The following is a 22770-nucleotide window of genomic DNA, read 5'->3' on the forward strand; positions in this document are numbered from 1 at the left end:
TCAGTGCCCTTTCCTCATGTTGCCTGTGGAGGGTACCGGATCAGTCCTCTCTTCGCTTTTGCCGGTGTCAGAAAAAATGTCAGTCTGCAATGTTTACTTTACGACAATATTACCAGTTTATGTACGTAATAATATTTTAAGACGGGTTCTTCAATTCTTTATATTTTGGTGTTACCTGCGGTAACAGCGGCTACATGCAAGCCACGCCTCTGTTAATAACGCAAGCCTGTACCAAATGTATGTGCAGTAGGCCGCCGCAAGATAGAATAGAGACTTTCCGGGGCTGTAACAAAATCTATTCTTTGGCCTGCGGTGCTCCTTGAATTATCAGAAAATGAACTTCAACAGTGTACCAGCGACGTTAGTTCTAATCTCGTACATTCAGTATATTCAGACACTATACCATGGAAGATATCACAAACAGTGGCGTGCCCAGGATTTTCGAAAGGGGTGTACGCTCTTTTTAGATATACTGAGACAAAGGGGGGTTATGACTCCCAGCAACCCCTCCTTGGACGTACCTCTGATCAGAAAACTAGACCATCCGAGATGTCACTACATTCATCATGGAACACTACTATTACACTTCTTTTCCGGGTTTATTTACTGTTTATTTAATTTTCCTCACTTTACTTGTAACTGTGGCAGGGCCTCCCCGATGGCGCAGTGGTAAATGTCGTCGCCTTGTAAACAAGGGGTCCAGGGTTCGATTCCCAGTGGAGGCACATAGTGGTTCGTATCCCAATTTAAACTGTAGGTGCAGTCCTGATTAGCCTTACTGTGCATAAAATGGACTTAAAGCACCAACTCCATCTGTCAATCCATCATAACTGTGGCCTCTGCAGAACGCGAACATCAGCAAATAAAATATTATCTGCGGAATAGTGCTCCTCTGCAAAGTTAAACAAACATGTCAGTTTTGAACAATGAACTGAACATGCTGTGAAATATTTTACTCATGCCAAAGCACACAAGCCAATGTTTTAGTTTTTCAAATAATTATTTTACGCTGAATTTAATATCGTTACTTATTTCTTGTATCTGGATTGTTCGATATGTGTTAAATAAATGCACATTCATTACTTGTTTTACTGTCAAATGCAAACTTCTTTCAATAAACATCAGTCACACGATGAGGATTTTCTGACTTAAAAACATTATAAGCATGCAATTCACAGTTGTAGTCATCACGTAGTGCAAGAAACTCTATGACTGTATGAAGGAGGAAGGGGGGGGGGGGCAGGCAGGCAAAATAAGACACACGGCTGAGCCTCCAATTTTAGTTAAGACAGTGATTTTATAACATAGTAGGACCGTAGTTTGTGAGGAAAGTGTGCTGCTGGGTGCCGAAAGTTCGAAGGGGGAGGGGCGCAATGAGTGTCCGCCGCATCAGTGAAAACGTCTTTAATCCGCCACTGTCCATAAACACCCATTACCACAGTCAGTAGGAATGAGCCCATATCGAAACAACATTGTAAAAATGGAGACAAGAAGACCAGACGATCAGACACTTGTCGAGAGGAGCCCGAGACTGAGTGTCCAAGCCCTTTCTATAATTTATATATGGAGAAATTTGGAGTATAACCTGCGTGGGATGAGATCAGCGACAGCACCTGGATTAATTACCTGGGGGTGTTAGGGGGTACAGAATGCAATGAAAGTGGTGTTATGTTCAAAATAAAGAAAACACTAAACATACGTACATGCATCATTTAGCCACTACATCAACCAATCAACTTTCAGCAGGCATCTGTGACACTGAATTTGAAGAATGTAGTTTCTTAATTCATTTTTGCTTAGTTTTCCGCAACAACCACATGTTTGGAATTTGAATGGAACAAATCTTGTTTTCAAGGCAGGTCAATGGCGTACAGTGTGTCATACACTCCAAGAAATTGGTCATAGACTGTAAACATTCAGGCACAGGCTAGTCTTATTGAACTTCATAGTGTCTTAAAAAAATCATCCTTGCCTTCAGAAACACACTTTTTGAATTTTTACAATACAATCAATATGGTGCAAAATTCAGTTATGTTAAATACGTTATTCAGATGAGAATAAGTGCTGAATGTTCAACTTGTATTCATTGGGTGAAAAAAGTTCACTATACAATCTGGAGTTCTGCTATTTGAAAGGAAAATAACACGTTCAAATAATATGAAATCTTGTAATCACTTTCATGTACAGTAATCATCAGTTCACTTTTTAGATTGCTTCACTATTCTGAAAATGTTATGTTACTTTGTTCTCCTCCTCTATCAAGTGGATGGACTGCAGTTCCCAAAAATCTCATTCTGCCATGATCTTCTCGACAACGAACTTTGGGTATCTTAGTAAAAGTCTTTGAAAAATGTCTGAAATGGTACGTTTCCTAGACGTTAGAAATGTGAACCTGCTACAAACCGGCTATTGTATTGACAAAAGTGACTCGTCAGGATACAGCTTGTGCTAAGTAATTTCCCAAGCATGACCTGATGACATCTTGAAAGCAGCTGCAATTTTTCTTTCAGAGTGACTTGAAGAAAAGCGGAAGAACAAGTAGGCGAAATATAAAACCGTTTCATAATAAGAATGCGAAATTAAAACATAATAATAATAATTCAAACAACTCACATTGATCTGTAGGCAATTATCAAAAATCACGAACAAACCACCTGAATAAACAAATAAACAATTCTGTCAACAATGCTGACGAAAGAAGACAATAGCTGCTGATCTTTGTAGAGACTGTCGCCAGTTGAGAAAATTAAGTGTGGCTTCTCTCTCAGAGTAAGTTAAGGCTTGCCTGTTGTAAACAATGATAGCGGTATTACTCACTTTCATATCTCTGTACGGGGCCTCCCCGATGGCACAGTGGTAGCGTCATTGCCTTGTAATTGAGGGGTCCCGGGTTCGATACCCAGTGGAGGCACAAGTGGTTCGGATCCCACTTTAAACTGTAGGTCCAGTCCCGATTAGCCTTACTGTGCATAAAGTGGACTTAAAACACCAGCTCAAATCAAACAAACTCATATCTCTGAATGCTCAATATGAGGACATGACATAATATGACATTGCAAAAGTTAATAGTGTTTTTGGTTGAAAATAGGTTTTGAACAGGGGGTGCGGAAGAAAATTAAGCGGTGTGCAGGCCCTGGATGAGATACACAATACAACTAAAACCTGTAGAAGAATACTCAGTACAGTTATTTAAAATAATAATCCTTTTGCAACCCTTTAGATTAACTCAGAATGTGGAAGTGTCGTCATAGAGAGAATACAGATATTGTCTATTTGCCACCTCTCAGCTTTTTCCACTCCATCATTCGATATAGAATGCTGGTCCTGGCACACGGACCTAAGAGCGATCTGCTTTTAAATGTACACATTAATATTCCATAATCTCGTAGATCCATTGCAGATTTGAAATTACTACATAAGATCGTTAACGGAAACTTAAGATGCAGCATCCCACTTCACGAACTCTAAGACAAGTGATGTGCCTGTTATGCCTTCCGTCCTGTACAGAATGTATTTGTTAATAATACTCCCTTTCAGCAGTTTTAAACAAAGAAACCTCAGAGTGCGCAAGGAGACACGCCTATGATGTGTACGAAAAGTCTAAAAATAACCTTTTCAGCTATGTGATCATGTTTGAGATCAAACCTTATGTTTTGGAGGTTCCAGAACTCAACGATGGTATAAAAAGTAGTGTCAGACTAAGCCCACAAAAAAAATTTAGTACAATTTTTTTATAATCTGTATATATACAGGGTGTTTCAAAAGTCTTACAAAAAATGGAAAGAGGGGAAAGTTGTTGGAAATATGAGGTTTTAAATATAATGTGATCAAATTTTCAACGTAGAATGCACCGTTGAGGCTGTACACTGGTACGAGCCTCAATGAAAACTGACATTGCCTTGTTGCCACATGCTTCATCCTTAAAGGGAGCATTTAAGTTTTATCGCAACACCGTAATGTACTCGGTAAATTGAGAATGATGGTGCAAAATGAAAGGCAAAGTCAGAGTGCATGTGTGTGTACAGAAACAGACACACATGTACACATACGCTCAAGCACACAACTACAAAACCTGCAATTATGGCTAATGTTTTCTGAAATGGTTTGTTCATTAGGGTATGATATGAACAAAGGATAATATTTCGAAACGAAAGGGGTCTTAATTTTTTCCCTTCTAATCAGGGTAGATCACCACTAAAATATATTTGCGCTCAGACTACATCTTCTGTTGGCACATACCGGAAATGCCAACAATAATGACGATTAAGAGGGTAAGGGTTCCCGCAGACTTCGTCTTCGGTGCCCTAGGTTCGCCGTATCGAGTAAGTTGTGTGTCTCAATGAAGAAGGAAAGACATCTGGTACCGTTTGTCAAAAGGAAGGAAGCAGTGGACCAAAACCAGCAGAAAAAAAATATTAAAAAATGTAATGATTCGTGTGTTACAGGTTGCTATCTTCCATTATCACACTGCTTCTCCTCCAGACACCTCTGGCACACAACCAAAGGACCAGTGGCACGGATGGAGGGCGTCGATATCCATATCCAATCTTTAGTCCCATTTTGGCGATACTCTGGACAACTGGGGAACTTAACCTCTTGTGGTACAAACAACATTTCTGTACCTACTTCGTCCAGAATTTGGACGGCAGCACATCAAGTCATTGACTTGCTAGCAGGATGAACCAATGTCCAGACCTCCCTGATGGCATTCTGGTAACGTCGTCACCTTGTAATTACGAAATCCTAGTTTTTGGTGCGCTGTGGAGACACATAGTGGTTCGCATCTAAATTAAACTGCATGCCAGAGCTGTACATAAACCGGACTTAAAAATAAGATCAAATGTCGATGTCCATTCTTGGGCAAGTCATCACCATTAAGAAGCTCTCATCTTCCGAGGGAAGCAGAGGTGATGAGGCGTTACGTTCAGCACAGACAAGATGTAGTCGTCGGGGGGTGGGAATCGCTGTTTAATGACGTGACAGAGCTTGTTCTACCTAGAAGATAATAAGAAATTGTGGGCGAGAGTATCCATTTCCACAGTCAGCAATGGAAGAATCCACCAGATTCCGAAGAAAATGCATGACAGAGAATTTTGGGGAAGTTAAGCTACGAGAATTGGAGCTCCAGAGGATGAAACCGTTTCAGAAGAAAGTGGAGTCATTTTAAACTGCTACAGAGATGAAGTTTTTTTTACACTTCATCATGTAAATGTGAGGTACTAAGTGCCTGTGTCATGAAAATTCTGTAAATAGAGTGTGACTTCTTACAAGATCAGAGATCCAAGAGACTGCTGCACACAATAGGAACAAACGCTAAGAGCATCCAGAGAACTTGATGGCACTGCAAGGCATCGTGAGAGAGATACAATGGACTTAAAAATACTTGTCAACAGGGTACTCGAATATATCAACCACAAGTACCTCCTTAGGACGTCCAAGAAGTCACTGCCACTTTTGACGATGAAGGTGTAGATGATCCAGACTACGTTCCCTCTACGTGGAGAAGACAAAATAAAAACCATAATTGTTGCGGCGGCGAGGTCCCAATTACTGTATCAGCAAAATAATCACAGTAGCCATTGTGACAGTAGCCCTATAGAACCACCGGACAGTGACTGTGGAGGACACATCGAAGGTAGTTCAGAGAAGCAAAGTCTGGTGACAAGGGAAGACAGCGTAACCAGCAGAGTTTAAGGTATCTATGTATCGCCAAAATGAGACTAAAGATTGGATGTGGATATCGATGCCCTCCATGTGTGCCACTGGCCCTTTGGTTGTGTGACAGAGGTGTCTGGAGGAGAAGCAGCGTGATGACAGAAGACAGCAACCCGTAACACACGAATCATTACATTTTTTAATATTTTTTCTGCTGGTTTTGGTCCACTGCTTCCTTCCTTTCGATAAACTGTACCAGATGTCTTTCCTTCTTCATTGAGACACACAACTTACTCGATACGGTGAACCTAAGGCACCGAAGAAAGTCTGCATGAACCTTTACCCTCTTAATCATCATTATTGTTGGCATTTCCGGTATGTGCCAACAGAAGATGTAGCGAGCGCAAATATATTTTAGTGGTGATCTACCCTGATTAGAAGGGAAAAAATTAAGACCTCTTTCGTTCAGAAATATTATCCTTTGTTCATATCACTATACTCTAATGAACAACCTCTATTTCAGAAAACATTAGCCACAATTATAGGTTTTGTAGTTGTGTGCTTGAGCGTATGTGTGCATGTGTGTGTTTGTATTTCTGTACACACACACACACACACACACACACACACACACACACACACACACACACACACACACACACACACACACACACACACACACACACACACACACACATACATATATATGCACTTCTGACTTTGCCTTTCATTTTGCTCCATGATTCTCAATTTATCGAGTACATTACGGTGTTGCGAAAACGTAAATGCTCCCTTTAAGGACGAAGCATGTGGCAACAAGGCAATGTCAGTTCTCATTGAGGCTCTTACCAGCGTACAGCCTCAACGGTGCATGCTACATTGAAAATTCGATCACATTATATTTAAAACCTCATATTTCCAACAACTTTCCCCTCTTTCCATTTTTCGCCATCTGCACTAATAACGCAATTTGTCCTTTGGTGTCAGACTTTTGAAACACCCTGTATATATACAGATAATAAAAAATTGAACTAATATTATTTCGTAGGCTTAGTCTGGCACTACTTTTGATACCACCATTGAGTTCTGAAACCTCCAAAACATAATGTTTGATCTCAAACATGATCACATAGCTGAAAGGGTTATTTTTAGAATTTTCACGGCAATATTGGCCACCATATCTAATAATATTTGATAAAGTTGGTCTTTTTAATTTCTTATTATCATAATACAGTTTTAAACTGCAAATTAGGTGAAAATAAGATGTCATGGATGATAAATAGATTAGATTTATTTTCTTTTTGTGCGAGCCATAGGCTGTACGCACTACATATTTTTGATTTTTCTACACTATTTTGTTACATTTAGTTTTCGTTTAAGCTGTCTCTTACTTTGTTCCCTATATACACATTCTTCCCCTCCCTCGGAAGTTCTTCTTCCAGTCTTTCTCCTCACTTCTCTTTCCCTGCACTCTCACCAAAACACGCATACATTTTGCTTTACACACACTTATACTATAAAGATGGCTCGTCTGGAGCATGATCACTCATTTCGTTGCCTTCTCTAATAGCTTTCCCCCGCTGTTCTCTTACTTCCCCCAGGTATTTCCCCACTTGCTGCCCCGCTTCTTTTATCTTTGTTCTGTCCTCTACCACTTCTATCACCTCCCTACCTGTTAAGTTTTTCATCCATTTGTCCCTTAGGTCATGTGTAGAAGGGCAGTTCAGTAGGATATGCTTGTCCGTCTCCTCCCCATCGCACAAAGGACATATCGTTTCCCCTGCTTCGTTTCTCTTTCTTAGTTGTTTCCATCCCCCTAATCTGAACCATGCCAGCGTGCGTCTTTCATTTTTTCCCACCACCTGAATATATTTCGCTTTCCCCCCATTCTCTTACTCTTAGCTGTTCCCTGATTGAGGTCTTTGTTTGGCAGTCTGCTATTATTTCTTGTCTGTCTATGTCGAGTAACCTGTCCCTGATTTGATTTTCTGTTGAGATCCCCCCCTTCCTCCCTCTTCCCATACCCAACCCATTCCGCTATTATATAAGAGATTTTTCACTTCCAGGCCCCAGCTGTAAACGTTATCCTCTCTTGTCTGTGTTTCCAAACATTGTCCCCTCAGCGTAGTTTGGCCCTCTTGTGATAATCGCAGCCAATATTTAAAAACCCTCATCCATGCTTGTACCGCATCTCTGTTCAGGCCCAATTCCTTAAGAATCCCACAGTTGGCCGTGCCTCTGCTTACGCCCATTACTCTCTTATAAAATTCTGTTTGTATGCCAATTATTGTGTTGTCCCCCTTAACCCCCACAGTTCTATTCCATAGTTTAATGTACCTAACACTATTGATGAATAGAGGTTTTGAATGACCAGGAAAGGCATTTGAGGTGCCTTATTTATTGTCCTTATGACTTGTTCTATTGCAAATTTTGTTTTAGTTTTTCTTGCCCTTATGTGGTGTGTCCAACTCCCTGTCATGGAGAGTGTTGTTCCCAGGTATGTGAAGTTTTTAACTCGCTCGATTAACTCTCCCCGTATGTCCATGTCTCTTGTCTGCTAAATATGTAGCCATTTTTGAAAGCAATAATTTTTGTTTTTTTAATGTTTACCTTCATTTTATATTTGATGCACCCCTCATATATGCTATCTATGCCCCTTTGAAGACCCTCTATTGTCTCGGACAAGATGACTATGTCGTCTGCATACATAAGGACTGGTATACTTTGCACTCCTATACATGGGATAGAATCCTGGTCCATTTTAGTTTCATGCGCTACCCAATCTATGAAAAGTGAAAATAGCACTGGTGAAAGGATGCATCCTTGTTTGAGTCCCCTGAGCGAAGGCTGCAGTGCCGAGACTTGGTTTCCTTCGCATCTTACTCCGAATTCTACCCTCTCATATATTGCTTGCAGTGCTCTGATCATGTGCACGGACATTCCCTTCTCATACAATTTTCCCCACAAAATATCCCTATGAACTTTGTCGAATGCTTTTTCAAAATCAATGAAACATGCGTATAATTTCCCCCGCTTCTGTTTTATTTTCCTCTGTACGAGAGTTTGTAATATGAATATGTTGTCTAACGTGCTGTACCCTTTCCTGAAGCCCGCTTGTAGTGGTGAAATTTTGTCGAATATTTCTGTCCATTTCTTGATCCTAAGGTTTAAGATGTGTGTGTAAATTTTACTCCATATAGGTAATAAAGAAATGCCCCTGAAATTGTTTGCGTCATTTCTGTCCCCTTTCCCTTTATAAATAGGACAGATTATGGAGCTTGCCCAGTCCTTCGGAAAGTACCCCTCTTTAAAAATCTTGTCCATTAATTTGCTTTGTGCTTCCACCATATGAATGTCAGTTTCGTTGGCTTTGAAAAATTCCGCCCCAATAGAGTCAAGTCCTGCCGCTTTCCCCTTTTTCAGTTTCCTTATCGCCATTTTCATCTCATCGACCCCTATATCTTCATCGAGAATCGGAACGAAATCCCCTAAAAAGTATATTTCCCACGTAACTTCTAGGCATGGTGGCCCCCCTTCCCCCTGACGACACGACGACAGTGTGCTTCCCAAATGTAAGGTTGCAATGAACAGGAATAGAATCTTGGTGATGACCGCCATTTTGAAGATGCCATTACAGACAAACGAAGGCTTAAAAACTTGGGGTCTGGGGCATTTTAGGTTCGGGAATTAATGTAGTTTCCGCCCCCCCAAAGGGCACGTTCTCCGCCGGAAGTGAAATATTCTTCCATTTTTTCTTGCTTTCCAACCGCACTATATACATACATTTCATTATTACTATACAGAAAAGTGCAAATATTTATTTATGTAATTAAATTACACTGCTGAAAAACAGCTATTGTTTGGGCTCTTGATATTTATCTAATATTTTGTTATAATCATGATAAAAGCTGCAAAGTCTGAATTTTGTAATTATAAATTAAACGAGTCTTATGTGTACATCCTTATTGTGGTTTTCATATTTTTGTTGTATGCAAAATCATTTGTTAGTAAATTCTCTTCGATTTCCATTCTAATAAATTATAACATATTGTAATCACAAATTATGGCTGCATTTTGCAATATATTTTCCTAGGGTAATAATTTAATGTTATAGTTATCACATATTTTTTTCAGAAACATATCGAAGGATTTAAACGATGCTTTAATCGGGTGATAGCTGTTAATACAAGAGGAGTGAATATTATTCCAGGACCAAAATTAGAAGAGATGACAGATGCAGTGAAAGCATTTTGCAGGTTTGTCGAGAGAGAGAGAGAGAGAGAGAGAGAGAGAAGGGGGGAGAAGGGGAAAGCTTAAATAAACAAAACTTAACCTACCTAACCTATTTACATGCTTATATCTGCTATTATGTGCTTATGTGGATAGGTTAGACAGCTCAGGTTTAGTGCTGTTAGCATATATCTCCCAAGTTGCTAAGGCTGTCACTAGCTGCTCGTCATTTTTACGTCCTCAGTTGGAGAAGGCAGCAATAGGGGTCTCACACACCCCAAAAATCGCAGCCTTGATAATGGCAACTGCACAAATACAATATGTCACTTCGGAAGTTTTGATGCTAATATCTATTGGAGAAAATTGAAAATAATGTTTTCTACAACAAAAAATAAAATAATATCATTGGCACTCTTGAGAAATTCTTCATGTGTAGCTTGTAGAAGTGAATGTGAATATGTAACAAATTTTATTTCACGTTGAATGAAACACCACTTTTCAGACACACTAGCATAAAGTTGCATTACTGATGTTGCGAATGCCCCAAAAATGAACTAGCCAAATTAACTACATAAACTTCACAATATTGAAAATACGAAAAAAATGTAGTGTTCACATTAAGCTTGTCACATTTACATTTCATTGATTCTCTTTTGTCATAAAATACTCTACGTGGATATTAGAACTTGCATTGAAGTTGGCCCATCGCTGTATAGTTAGGCAACACACATAACGCATCATGCAAATATTTCAGGATCTGCGGGTCCCATTTTTATTGCAACTGACACCAGTAGCGGCTTCTGCCTACTGGTACATTCGCACGTGCACGCCCAAATAAATCTGTAATGCAAATCATTATTATTATACTTATTTATTGAACTCTTATCTCCTTCGAAACATCAAGTGTTCCCACGCCGCTCCACCAAGAGAGATGGTGGAGAAGCCTGCGATCAATAATATCAACCCGCGTAGACCGAGCTGCGATCGGGGCTTGAACACAATGGTAGTTTCACTCCCTATGACGCTGTTGCAGCAGTCGCGTAGAGGACGCTGATTGAGTCTTTTGGCTTGGGCACCGTGTGAGGGGAGGTTGCATCATTTAGGAAAGCCGGGAACGCAGCGATCGGTGTTAGAGCAAATGTAGGGTTGCAAATCAATTCCATTGGAGATCGTGTGACAGAGTCAATGCAACCCATACATCATCGCAAATTGAGTTTTTTTTTTTTTTTTTTGTTTTTTTTGAAAAGGGAAATTTCGAATTATCAACCCGCGGGGAGGGAGTGTGCATCAAATAGTCGCTGTTTTGCATTGTGTGGCTGTTTGTTTGTTTGTTGTACTGTGTTACATAATTGTTTAACGCTGTCAAAAGGTCGTTCCTGTTTCAGTGCAAAGTGTTTGATTTTATGATGATTAGGGAAACTGTACATAGTGAAAGCAGACTTAATATTTAAGGTTATTGAATTTTTGGAGGGAAGTTAGCTGTAAAGCCTGTAGTAACTGCAGTAATATGTAGATACGGCGGAAGAGAAGGAAAATTCTGAAGTATGATTACGAAGCAGGGCAGTGTGAACCTAGTGAGTACTATTATTTGCTTTAACATTTATTATTCTCTTGATTTCGCTTGATTTGCTTGGTTTGATCAGTCTCTCGTTAGAAATAAACAACAGCTAGATAGATTACAACTGATTTCCTCCATGTGGTAGTTGGATCGGCTTCTTTGGTGTACGCCAATGTTATTATCCTCCTTGTTCATTAATATCAGCAGAGCAGGGGAGAAAGTTTTCACGAAATATTTTGCAAATCGAGAATAGTATTGATATTGTAGATCTGTATTTCTATGTTATGAGTGATTTTGTCAGGTTATCGAATGCTGAATAACATATTGCACAATAACATCGCTCTTCTCGTGATTGGCTGGATAATTTCCGAAATATTTGAAATTTGTAAAAAAGATCAGTGTTAAAAAAATCATGAAATATAACTCTGTCATAGCCTCATTTTCAGTGAAAGGTGTTCAAAACTTGGGTTTCCAATATATTAAGCATCATTATGTACGCAAAAATGGGTGCGAGTATTTCACAGGAGTGGTATAACACTTCTGGACGCGAGACTGAAGTGCACACCCATAGAGCCAGACCTAGAGCCGCCACTGACTTGACACTCTTCTATATTTACAGCAAGAGAGAATTAATATTTGGCTGCGTTTCGGAGTACACAAAGGTAGTGGAGCTTTGTAGCAAACCAAGAGACCCTACCATTAAGGAAATTACTGACAATATCTTGAAAGCAACAATGGATTATGTGTGCACAGATGAAATAATTAAGCTTGCAGGTAAGAATTAATATTAAGTTTTCTCATTTGATATTAATGTAATCTAAATGTAATATTACAGTCTATTAATTTAAAAATAGTGGAAATACGTAAGTTACATTCATCAGTGCATTAGAGGCTGATCTATTTATCTGAATTTGCAATGAAAAATCGTCAAAAATTTTCAGTTAAAATCATAGTGCTGGTTTGCAGTATTATTTTCTGAAATCTAGCTGTCTAATTCTGCTATGACGTCTTGACGAGCGGCAAGCGAATGTAATAGTAACTTATGCTAACAGCACCAAACCTGATTTGCTTAACCTGCTCAAGTATGCGACTAATATACCAGGTATCCAAAAAAGTTCATGCCGCTGGAATGAAAAGTGAAAGTCAAACGGCATGTGTCGGCAATCCTGTCTGGATGACATCAGAAGTTTACATTCCTGGTAACCGTCAGTCAGTGCAGAGTTGGGAGGCGTGTCGGTCATATAGACAGCAGGTCTGTAGAAACTACAATCCTGAAGGGAACATGTCAGTGTCAAAGGACGTTTCACGGCCGTGTTTACTGTATGAGTTCAAATTTGGCAGCAATGCTGCAGCCGCTGCTCGAAAGATATGCTTCGCGTTTGGAGAGGCATCAGTGAGTGAGCGCACAGTGCGAAAGTGGTTCAGTCGATTTGCATCGGGCGATGAGAGCCTCCAGGACAAACCTCGATCTGGACGCCCCGCCACTATCGACGAAGCCCTGCTAAAGGAGACCATCGAGCGTGATCCACAGCAATCATGCAAAGAACTTACATCTGCACAACCTCGGGAAGACTTGGAAGCTCAGTAAGTGGGTTCCTCACGGTTTGTCAGAGGAAAACAAACGCCAGAGGCTCACCATTTGCACATCATTGCTGTCACGCCACAAGAAAGCCCCATTCCTGGACCAGATATTGACATGTGACGAGAAATGGGTGTTATACAGTAACCACAAAAGAAAACATCATTGGTCGTCCCCTGGTTGTGTTGCATTGACCCCCAAAGAAAACATTCATCAACAGAAGGTACTGCTCTGTGTTTGGTGGACCAGCGCTGGTGTTGTGCACTTTGAATTGCTAGAGCATGGCAAAACCATCACATACGAGGTGTACTCGTCCCAGTTGCAAAGGGTTGCAGCTGCACTGCGTCCGAAGCAGCCAGCACTAGTCAACAGGAAAGGAGTAATCCTTCTTCAAGACAACACTAGACCTCATACGGCGAAAGCGACCAAGGAGGTAATCAACACACTTGGTTGGGAAATTTTACCTCTTCCTCCTTATTCCCCGGACATTGCCCCATCCGACTTTCACTTGTTTTTGGACATGGATAACCATTTGCGTGAGCAACAGTTCCTAAACCGAGATGATGTCACGCAGGTCATAGAACAATTGTTTTGCTCCTAGGGACCAGAACTTTTACAAATGCGGGATTTATAAGCTTGTATCTCATTGGGATAATGTAATTGAAGCTGAAGGAGCTTATTTTTCTGAATAAAATACATTTGCCAGAAATTACAGATTCTTTATTTCTCACTGCAAAATACAGCATGAACTTTTTTGGATACCTGGTAATAGGCTATGGGCCAATTGGCCAAAATCAAGAATTCGGTATAATTTGGGGGTACTAATTTCCCTTTATGCCACAGTTATATGGGCATGTAATCATACCAAAAAATCATGCTTGCCATCTCAAAGTGGTAGCTAATAGAAAATGCGGCCAATCCAAGATGGCGGATGTTGACATTTAAAAAAATACTATATCTCTGAAACCAACGGCCCGATCTCAACAAACTTTTTTTTAAATAAAAGATTAATATATGTTCTATATTTAATGTTATCTTTAGCTTTTCGATAGAAGCAACCGTTAAGTAGTTAATCACTGATTAGTAAAACAAATCATATTTTTTACTATTAATTTTATACTTATCATTAATTTATTAATAAGCTAGGCATCTGAGAAGAAAATGTTCCAAACAAACATTGTAGCGTAAATGCTTATCTTTAATTTGACATATTACACTTGTTGGTTTTCATATAAAACAAGCGTGTGCATCAAATTCTTCTAGCAGCATGTGTCCTTAGTCCTATTTAATTACACGTATTGTAACTGGTATGGACTATTGAATAGTATATTATTGTTATATACATGCAATAACATTTAATAATAATCATAATAATTGATATTAATATTTTTATTTTATTAATAATAATAATAATAATAATAATAATAGTTGTTTTTGTTGTTGTAGTATTAACTAGCCATTAATTTTGTTTAATTGTTACCGATATTCATGACAGAATGTTATTGATTGATTGAAATTAAAATTTTGTATGCTTCAGCACTTAGGCTATTTTCACCCGTCATATTATATGAGGCCAAGCTCCTTACAATGTCTCTAAAATCTGCTTACCCAGGGTAGAAACAGAGGCGTTACTGGGGCACTCAGTACATAATTTATATTCCTATGAGCAATACACAGGAGACCATACATACAACCATACAAAGATAGCCTCACCGATGGCTTAGTGTAACATCGTCGCCTTGTGATCAAGAGGACCCTGGTTCGATACCCTGTGGAGACACAAAGTGGTTCGGATCCCACTTTAAACTATAAGTCCACTCAGGATTTTCCTATCTGTGCATAAAGTGTACTTAAAAAGAAAATCTCAAATCAAACAACACTACAAAGGATTTTGTTGGCCGTAGGTTCAGATGCCAGAGCCTCGTTGGTCTCCAAGACTGCAGTTGCTAATATTTGGGAGCGTTCAGAAGAACATGTTATTAGTTATTATAGTCGAAATGTCTGCTTTCAAGAAAGTAAAAATCTGTAAAAACAGAAGATGGACCAGAGAAGTTATATGTGGGGGAAATGCATTCACCAAAAGATATAGACAGTTTTGTACAGTGCTGCCGTGAGCAGAAATTTTGATTGAGAATAAAGATGCATGAGCCCGACCCTGTGGCCGAGTGGTTAGCACATCGCGCTGGGATGCCAAGGGTCCCGGGTTCGAATCCCGGTCGGGCTTGGTTGTTTGTGAATGTCCATTCATCAATTTCATCATTTCATCACTCATCCCCATCTTCGCAAATTAGCCAAGAGGCACAAAACGCGAAGTAAAATAAACTAATTCAATCAATCAATCAATAAAGATGCATGATTTATTGCCTGAAAATTTTCATCGCATGTGTCGAGCCAATTTTACCAATATCAAGTCCTTAAGGCGAGGAGGTACAATTTCTCCTAGGTCTTTCTCGCTGGGGCAGCTGCCGATCGATCACTGTTGCCAACTTTGCTCTTCTGGTGCCAGATCTGGCTCTTTCGTGCACTCATTTGACTGTGAACTGTGGCACCCGCCTCACCATGATGCCACCACTGGCTCTGGCCCATAAAGACCAATCTTTGCTATGAGTGTACATTTTGCACATGACGTGATATTCATATATAGGCTGCATCACCAACCCCCCGCCCCTTTTCCTCCCCAGGCATTTTTATATATAACGCTGTGGCTAAGGTGAAGATGACAATATTGTTATCCAAGAATCCTTTATTTTCGATTTCATATTAACATCATTGGATTATTGAGATGGGTGATGCCACCAAATCTAGGCGGTGAAAACTAAGAATAAATTGCTATCACTTTAAAGCTAACGGTAATAGCAGCGCCCCCACCCCTCTGACACCTAAAATTACCCTAGGAGTCACTTTAGCAGCCTTCGTTTATCAAGTTCCTTGAAAGCCATCTTTAGCTCTATTAATGGTGAAATGTAGCTCTTTTATGCACATCAGGTTTGGCAACACTGCCAGGATGGCCGTATGAGGCAAGGAGAAATGCATTAGGTTTATGGGACCATTATTTCATTCGTTCTCTTGAGAATATCAAACATCCAATGACGTAGAAAAGTAAATGGACGGCAAAGGACACATTGAGCTATGTCATAGTAGAAGGAAAAGTTGAAACTCCCATTTGATTAGCTGTAACTGTAACTTGAAGTTGAAGTTGATTTCCCATAAGGAATACGTGGGATTCTGTAAATACGTATTAATCATATTTTTCAAACATCGTGTCTAGTTTACAATCAACTTGAAAAACAGTTTCCACTTTCAACATGGAGAGAAATTCATACTCTCTTGCATACTAATCCCTTTTTTAAATAGCAGTGCCCAATCCGACGATATTGAAATAAATGCACAACTGGTACGTAATTGTCCCTCCTCGCCTTAAGAAGACTAGAAGCAGATGCTTCATCCTCTCATTCGTTTTCTGAAAGTTCATGCTGAGAAACCCTTGAAACGGGCACTCACAGATGGGCACCTCGTATACATCAAGAATTGTGTTTCGTGTGGCAAAGAAAGGAAATACAATAGAATATTAAGATCAAGGGACACATATACTCAAGTTCCAGAGCTTCGAATTGATAAGAAATTGCGTGGGACTGCAATTGAGAGGAGAGTGGAAAAATCATCTCAATCAAATCACGGGAGATCTTAGCTGCACATACATGTTATCATGAATCTTATTACTTTGCTTACGCCAAATTCAGATCAGATAAACCTTGAAATATTGGTAAAAGTAGTTAAGCAAGATAATCGGCATGTAGAACCTATGATATATATATTTTATCTGAGAAATTTGAGGGTTGAACCTCAAAGTTACTTCCTTTCAAAACAATTAAGGATGATGATCAAATATAAGAGTCTGCCGAGAAAAGTTTCCGTTATAGCTTGTACCAAGAATTTGGTTCCTCCTAATGTATTCTAGCATTGACGGTACGATAGGTAATGTGACTTAGGATTTGCTACTTGTAAACTATCTGAGGACGTAAATTATATTAGAAGCAGCTCTTGAAATGGAAAAATGTTAGCTGAGGGGGTGTTTGGTCGAGACTTCGAGTTAGCTGAGGGGATGCTTCTATAGAATGAGGTAACTGGGGAGATCATTTGCAAAAATTTTGCTAGCTTTGGGGATACCATTCCCAAGCATCCCCCCTAACTTTGAGCACTGATTAGAAGAGTACATTTTGGGTAAGGTAGGGGGGAACCCTATTTATGTAACTGCTAAACCGTAAAGGAAGATGCGAAAGGTGTAGGAAAAAACCATCACCTCACGAGCTTTACATGAATTACATACTCATACTTCCTACCAAGATTGCCTCGAGCCTTTTAGATAGTTTACAATTTTAAATGTAGCTACACTAAAGTTTCAGAAATAGATACAGCGTTGGGTATAGAACAATTGCCCACAATGTTTTCAAGGTATGTAATCCTGCATACACGAAACTGATATTGCAATACTTTCTTGCTTTCTAAGGATAACTGTAGTACTTGGCCTTTGTGGCAAGTAGTCAACATTTTTTTGGCAATAATTATATTGACACAATAGGAAGTGGCAGCCTCACTTAATGTTTCCTCTGTATGGTGTTTGTCAGAGACATGAATGCTGCTTGTTTGTCATACGAAACACAATTCTTGATGTGATGTATGTATATGATATGTCCATCTGTGAGTGCCCGTTTCAAGGGTTTATCAGCATGCTTTGATGAGCAAGGACGACTTTCAGAAAACAAATGGGAGGATGAAGCATCTGCTTCTAGTCTTCTTATGGACTTGATATTGGTAAAATTGGCTCAACACATGCGATGAAATTTTTCAGCCAATAAATCATGCATCTTTATTCTCAATCAAAATTTCTGCTCACGGCAGAACTGTACAAAACTGTCTATATATTTTGGTGAATGCATTTCCCCCACATATAATATAACTTCTCTGGTCCGTCTTCTATTTTTACAGATTTTTACTTTCTTGAAAGCAGATATTTCGGCTCTAATAACTAATAACGAGTATACACGTATGTTATGATGTTCTTCTGAACGCTCCCAAATTTTAGCAACTGCAGTCTTGGAGACCACGAGGAGAAGATATATCTGGACAAAGTAGAGGGTTTTCCACATATTTGGATGAGCAACAACAAAGTAATACTGGATAATTCCAAGATGAGATCCGTTTTCTCAGCGTCGTTACATTTGGCAATATGTGTAGCCCACATATTTAATAGCAACTAGAAAGTAATTTTTCTTACATAGCGCAAGCATCTTTGGATGCATACATTTATGTTGTAAGTGAAAAAGTGTGAGGTGTTTTCTTTCTTTTTTCTTCAGTTGCGGTGAGTTATCAGGATGCGGTAATGCACACTTGCTGGTTTCATTTCCATTTGAACGCAGAAATATAAAACGCTCATCAAAACTTTAAGTCAGTTTTCTACTATTTTGTTAATCATGGCGATGGAGATGAATAATAAACTGGAAAAATTTATGATGGGACAAACAGAATGATACATCATTGCCTCACCAGTGTTCAATTCTAGGACCCCTTCTGTATAAATGTTGCAGAGATTACCATATACAAAAGACAAAAATTAATAATAATACCCCCACTTAATTTTGTGATTACACAAAAACGTATTTCCTCTGGTTACACAATTATTTTTTTTCGTTTTACACAAAAATTCAAAACAGTTCATGTGTTCTTCAAGAACAAAACGTGTAACCTAACTGACTATGACCGAGCATCTTTTGAAATGAAAAGTAATGTTTTTGCTCATATCACTAAAACAAAGAGAAAATCGAGGTTTGAATTACAGTAGAGCGTCGATTATCCGAAAGTCGGTCAACCGAACGACCGCTTAACCGAACTGTGTACTCGCTCACTTTCAGATATCTGTAATGAAAAAAGTACGTGACTTAGCTGCTCGTAAGCGTGTAGGCTTGCTTAGACAGACCAAAATAAAGGATTTTTTTAAATGTTAATTTTGTGTACTGTGTGTATTGTTCATGCAAAATGCGTATGTAATATGTACATATTTTTGTTTAATAAACTGTACCACATACTATATATTCCTACTAAAGTTGCCTTTGTACGTTACTTTGTAATACATACTTAAAGAGATGCCTGTTTTTTTGAATAAATTTACTGTACAGTACTTCTTTTTGGCAAATAAACATGTACAGTTCGATTATCCGAACAAACCAGTTTTCCGAACACCCATGTCCCCCAATTACTTCGGATAATCGACGCTCTACTATATCACTTCTACCTTTAATGAAGTGGTTACTAGGGGGTGCGAGATGCAAAAGTTTTGGTAGGGATGGAATCAAGACGGGGTGTTTTTAAAATCCTGACGTTCAAATAGAGAAAGATAATGTTGTTTCGAGAATAAATTGGGAGATTATACGGGCGGAAAATATTCAAAGTTACTCAACACTGAAAAATGTTAATTATACACACAATTTCACCCTCGGTTGTTTTGCATTTATGGAATAAAAACTGGTAATTTCAATACATTTCGGACACTTGTAGTACAAAAACTATGCAGGGAATAAACTACTTTTACACTCTATTATTTAGAGTTTTCGGAAGTCTGGATCGGGATGGAATTTTTTTTTAGGTTCAGACTATTTGGGATTTTGCACATCTGTTGTGATTACTGTGGAGTCTGCTGCTGCTAATGGGCTTCTGATTTCCGTCGTTCCTTTCCTACATTACACAATCTTAACTCCCTTTGCATCATGTTGTGAGCAGGTGAACCGGATATAGTTATGCTCCAACTTTGGCCTTCGCGCGAAGATACTTCCTTCCGGTGGATAGCCCCTATATAATGGTAGGAGGCAACATGATACTCTAGGTGACAATTTCTGCCGATTTGGACACGAGTCTCCAAAGCACCGCCCCATTCTTGGATTGGATGTCACAAAAATTGCAGTGTGTTAATGCTAAGCAATAATCTAACAACAAATGAATTTTGCCCTGATGCCAGAAGACGAAGGGCGGGGCTTGAACAAGAAAGGTGTTCGAGAAGATGTGCGATCAGCAATACCCATTCGGACATGACCAGAGTAAGCACTGTTTATCTTGAAGCCCTGGTAATTTCAGTGTGTTTTTTATCTCTAAAATTGTTTCGGGTTGGAAGCTGAATGAGTAAAGTGGAGGACTTTCAATCTTGGCAACGAAGTTCGCAAGTTCAAACCCCCATCTTGGGTGTTCTTTGTCAGTGTCCCTTTATATTTGTGTCTAATTATCACTGATCTTCATTGTTCGAGATTAACCAAAAGTAGTCTGAAAACTATGATAAATAACCAAGATGTTCATACCACTTGTATTGCATGTTCGAATTAAAATATTGTCATCAGTGAATCAACCAACATTACTGTAACTAATCACCATATTACAACAGCCTAACAAATTAAGAATAGAACTTCTTCATGTTTAGTGTTCTGCCAACCAAACTCTATTTTCCTTTTCAGGGGAAGTTGTAAGAGACATAGTATATGATTATAAATTATCTAACGATCTCGGAAATTGTTGGAATGTCGCTATCAATCGCAGCAATCTTGTTTGCAATGACGAAACAGAAACGCTTGCAGGTAGCAACACTGAAGACAGCTGCAGGTATGTTGGACAATTTTTACGTTTGATTGTCACATGTTATAAAAAAATCACATGAATACATTAAATGAAGCATCAAAGCTATAAGCTTTTTTTTAAAAGAGGTTTTCTTAAGAAGTCAAATAAGATAATATTTAATGAACGCCCTTGACTTATAAAGAGATGATCGCCTCACCCTTGTCATATAAAATTTAATAATAATTCAATGTAAACTATTGAGATGAAGTCCTAAACTAAGGAGTTTAGGACAGCACTAATCGAGGCAAATTTTTTGAAGAACAAAATTTGTTGTTCTTTTTCATTTGCGTATTTAAAATGGGCAATTAAAATATAATTCTTTTTTCTCCCTTCTCTCTTATTGGATATAGCTGTTACACTAGCTCTATACCAAGTGTCCTACATTTTTATTTAGTATACAGTATTTATATGTATTATACATGTTCAAGATGTTACATGAAGTTAGGGTTTCTTGAATAAATATAATTTCTGATATGTGTACATTTATACAGTGATCAGAACGCTACATTTTAAAAATAGCTTCGCTACAGCTACAGCTACCCTTCCAAAATGTAGCTTCGCTACAGCTACAACTACATTTACCAAAACGTAGCTCGCTACGCTACTCCTGTTCGCTACTCGCTACTTCGCTACTTTTTGCGCTACTTCTGCATAAAAAAAAATGGAAAACAACCATATGGGTATTTAAAAAATCCCCTACTATTGGTAAATAGATTCTGTTATTTATTATCATGATTCCAGTCATTCGATAATTTTGATAGCAGTGTTACTTCAGTTACTTATTTTTACTATAGTTTTTGAGAATACCATACCTATGCAAGTGGCATATCAATTCAAATTTGATATATGAATATTGCAATTAGGGTGTTACCCAAATTAATTATTACAACTATACACAAATACAATTTGGTAGGATTACGTATTTATGTTCACATCAACATATTTTTCTTGAGAATAAATATTTCATTTTTTATAGACTGATATGAAGTCAGCATTTTGAATGAAAAGTACCTGGAGCCCTATAACTACAAAAGGGCCCCAGGTTCGGTACCCAGTGGAGGCACATAGTGGTTAGGATCCAGTCTCGATCAGCTTATCTATGCATAAAATGGACTCAAAACAAAAACTAGGAAAGACCCCAAGTTGGGAGGATGAGATCCTCCATTCCCCACACTGCTCATCATTCATCATTCTTCCTCGTTCTCACAATTAGCCGAAAGTGGCAGAAAGCGACTATAGATAAGAGAATAATTAAATAAACCATTCATCCTCATTGTCATGATTGAGAGAAGTGGAAGAATAGATGAGAAGGTAAACATAAGAGGACAAATGGGTGGTGGACTATATCAAGCATTCAAAGATTAATATGGAACAGGGATGTACCTATGAAATGCAAGAAGGTAATATATAACACATACTATGTGCCAATAATTACGTATGGAGCAGAGACTTGGACAATGACATAGAGAGACAAAGAAAAGATGCAGGCAATGGAGATCAAATTTTTAAGGAGTCTTTTGAAGAAGACTAGAAGGGATAGAATAAGAAATGAGGAGATCCGACAAACAGTGGGTGTAGTGAAGGTTCAGGACAGAATAGATCAGGCACAGATGACATGGTTCGGACACGTGAAGAGGATGGATGCAGAAAGACTACCAGTAAGAGCTTACAATGCACAAGGAGTGGAAATAAGGCCAAGGGGGAGACCAAGATGTCGGTGGAAAGATCAGATAGTGGAGAGTGTTAGGAGACAAGATTGGAACACCTTGGAAAGAGAGGAGTTGTGAAAGACCTGGAAAAGATGGAGAGGCTTGACTTCTATGCCGACCCAGCCAGAGGCAGGAAACTGCGAAGGATGATGATGATGTCATGATTAGCAAAAGTTACAGAAAAGTGACGCAAAAGTAGGAGAAATACATAAATTTGGAAACTATGTATATTAACTAAAGATAATTGTCGTTTCTGCAGGAAAGTCAATAACTCGTACATACTTTTTGCAATATGATAAAATTATTGAGGAAACTGTCGTGTAAACCTGAGTGTTCTAAACGTATTGTAATTTTAAAATTTGTGAACAAATACTATCGCGAAA

General features: G+C 38.8%; 1 protein-coding gene across 1 annotated transcript in view; it reads left to right on the forward strand.

Annotated features, from left to right (window-relative positions):
• LOC145999329 (uncharacterized) overlaps positions 1-22770 on the forward strand; it is a 120311-nt gene that overhangs the window by 94684 nt on the left and 2857 nt on the right. The window contains exons 15-17 of the mRNA XM_083136273.1: positions 9790-9911; positions 12063-12217; positions 20519-20663. Coding sequence (XP_082992399.1) covers positions 9790-9911; positions 12063-12217; positions 20519-20663 — 422 coding nt within the window. The remainder of the gene's footprint in view (positions 1-9789; positions 9912-12062; positions 12218-20518; positions 20664-22770) is intronic.

This window comes from Lepisma saccharinum, chromosome 1, assembly GCF_977018435.1.
Source record: "Lepisma saccharinum chromosome 1, izLepSacc3.1, whole genome shotgun sequence".
Taxonomy (NCBI): Eukaryota; Metazoa; Arthropoda; class Insecta; order Zygentoma; family Lepismatidae; genus Lepisma; species Lepisma saccharinum.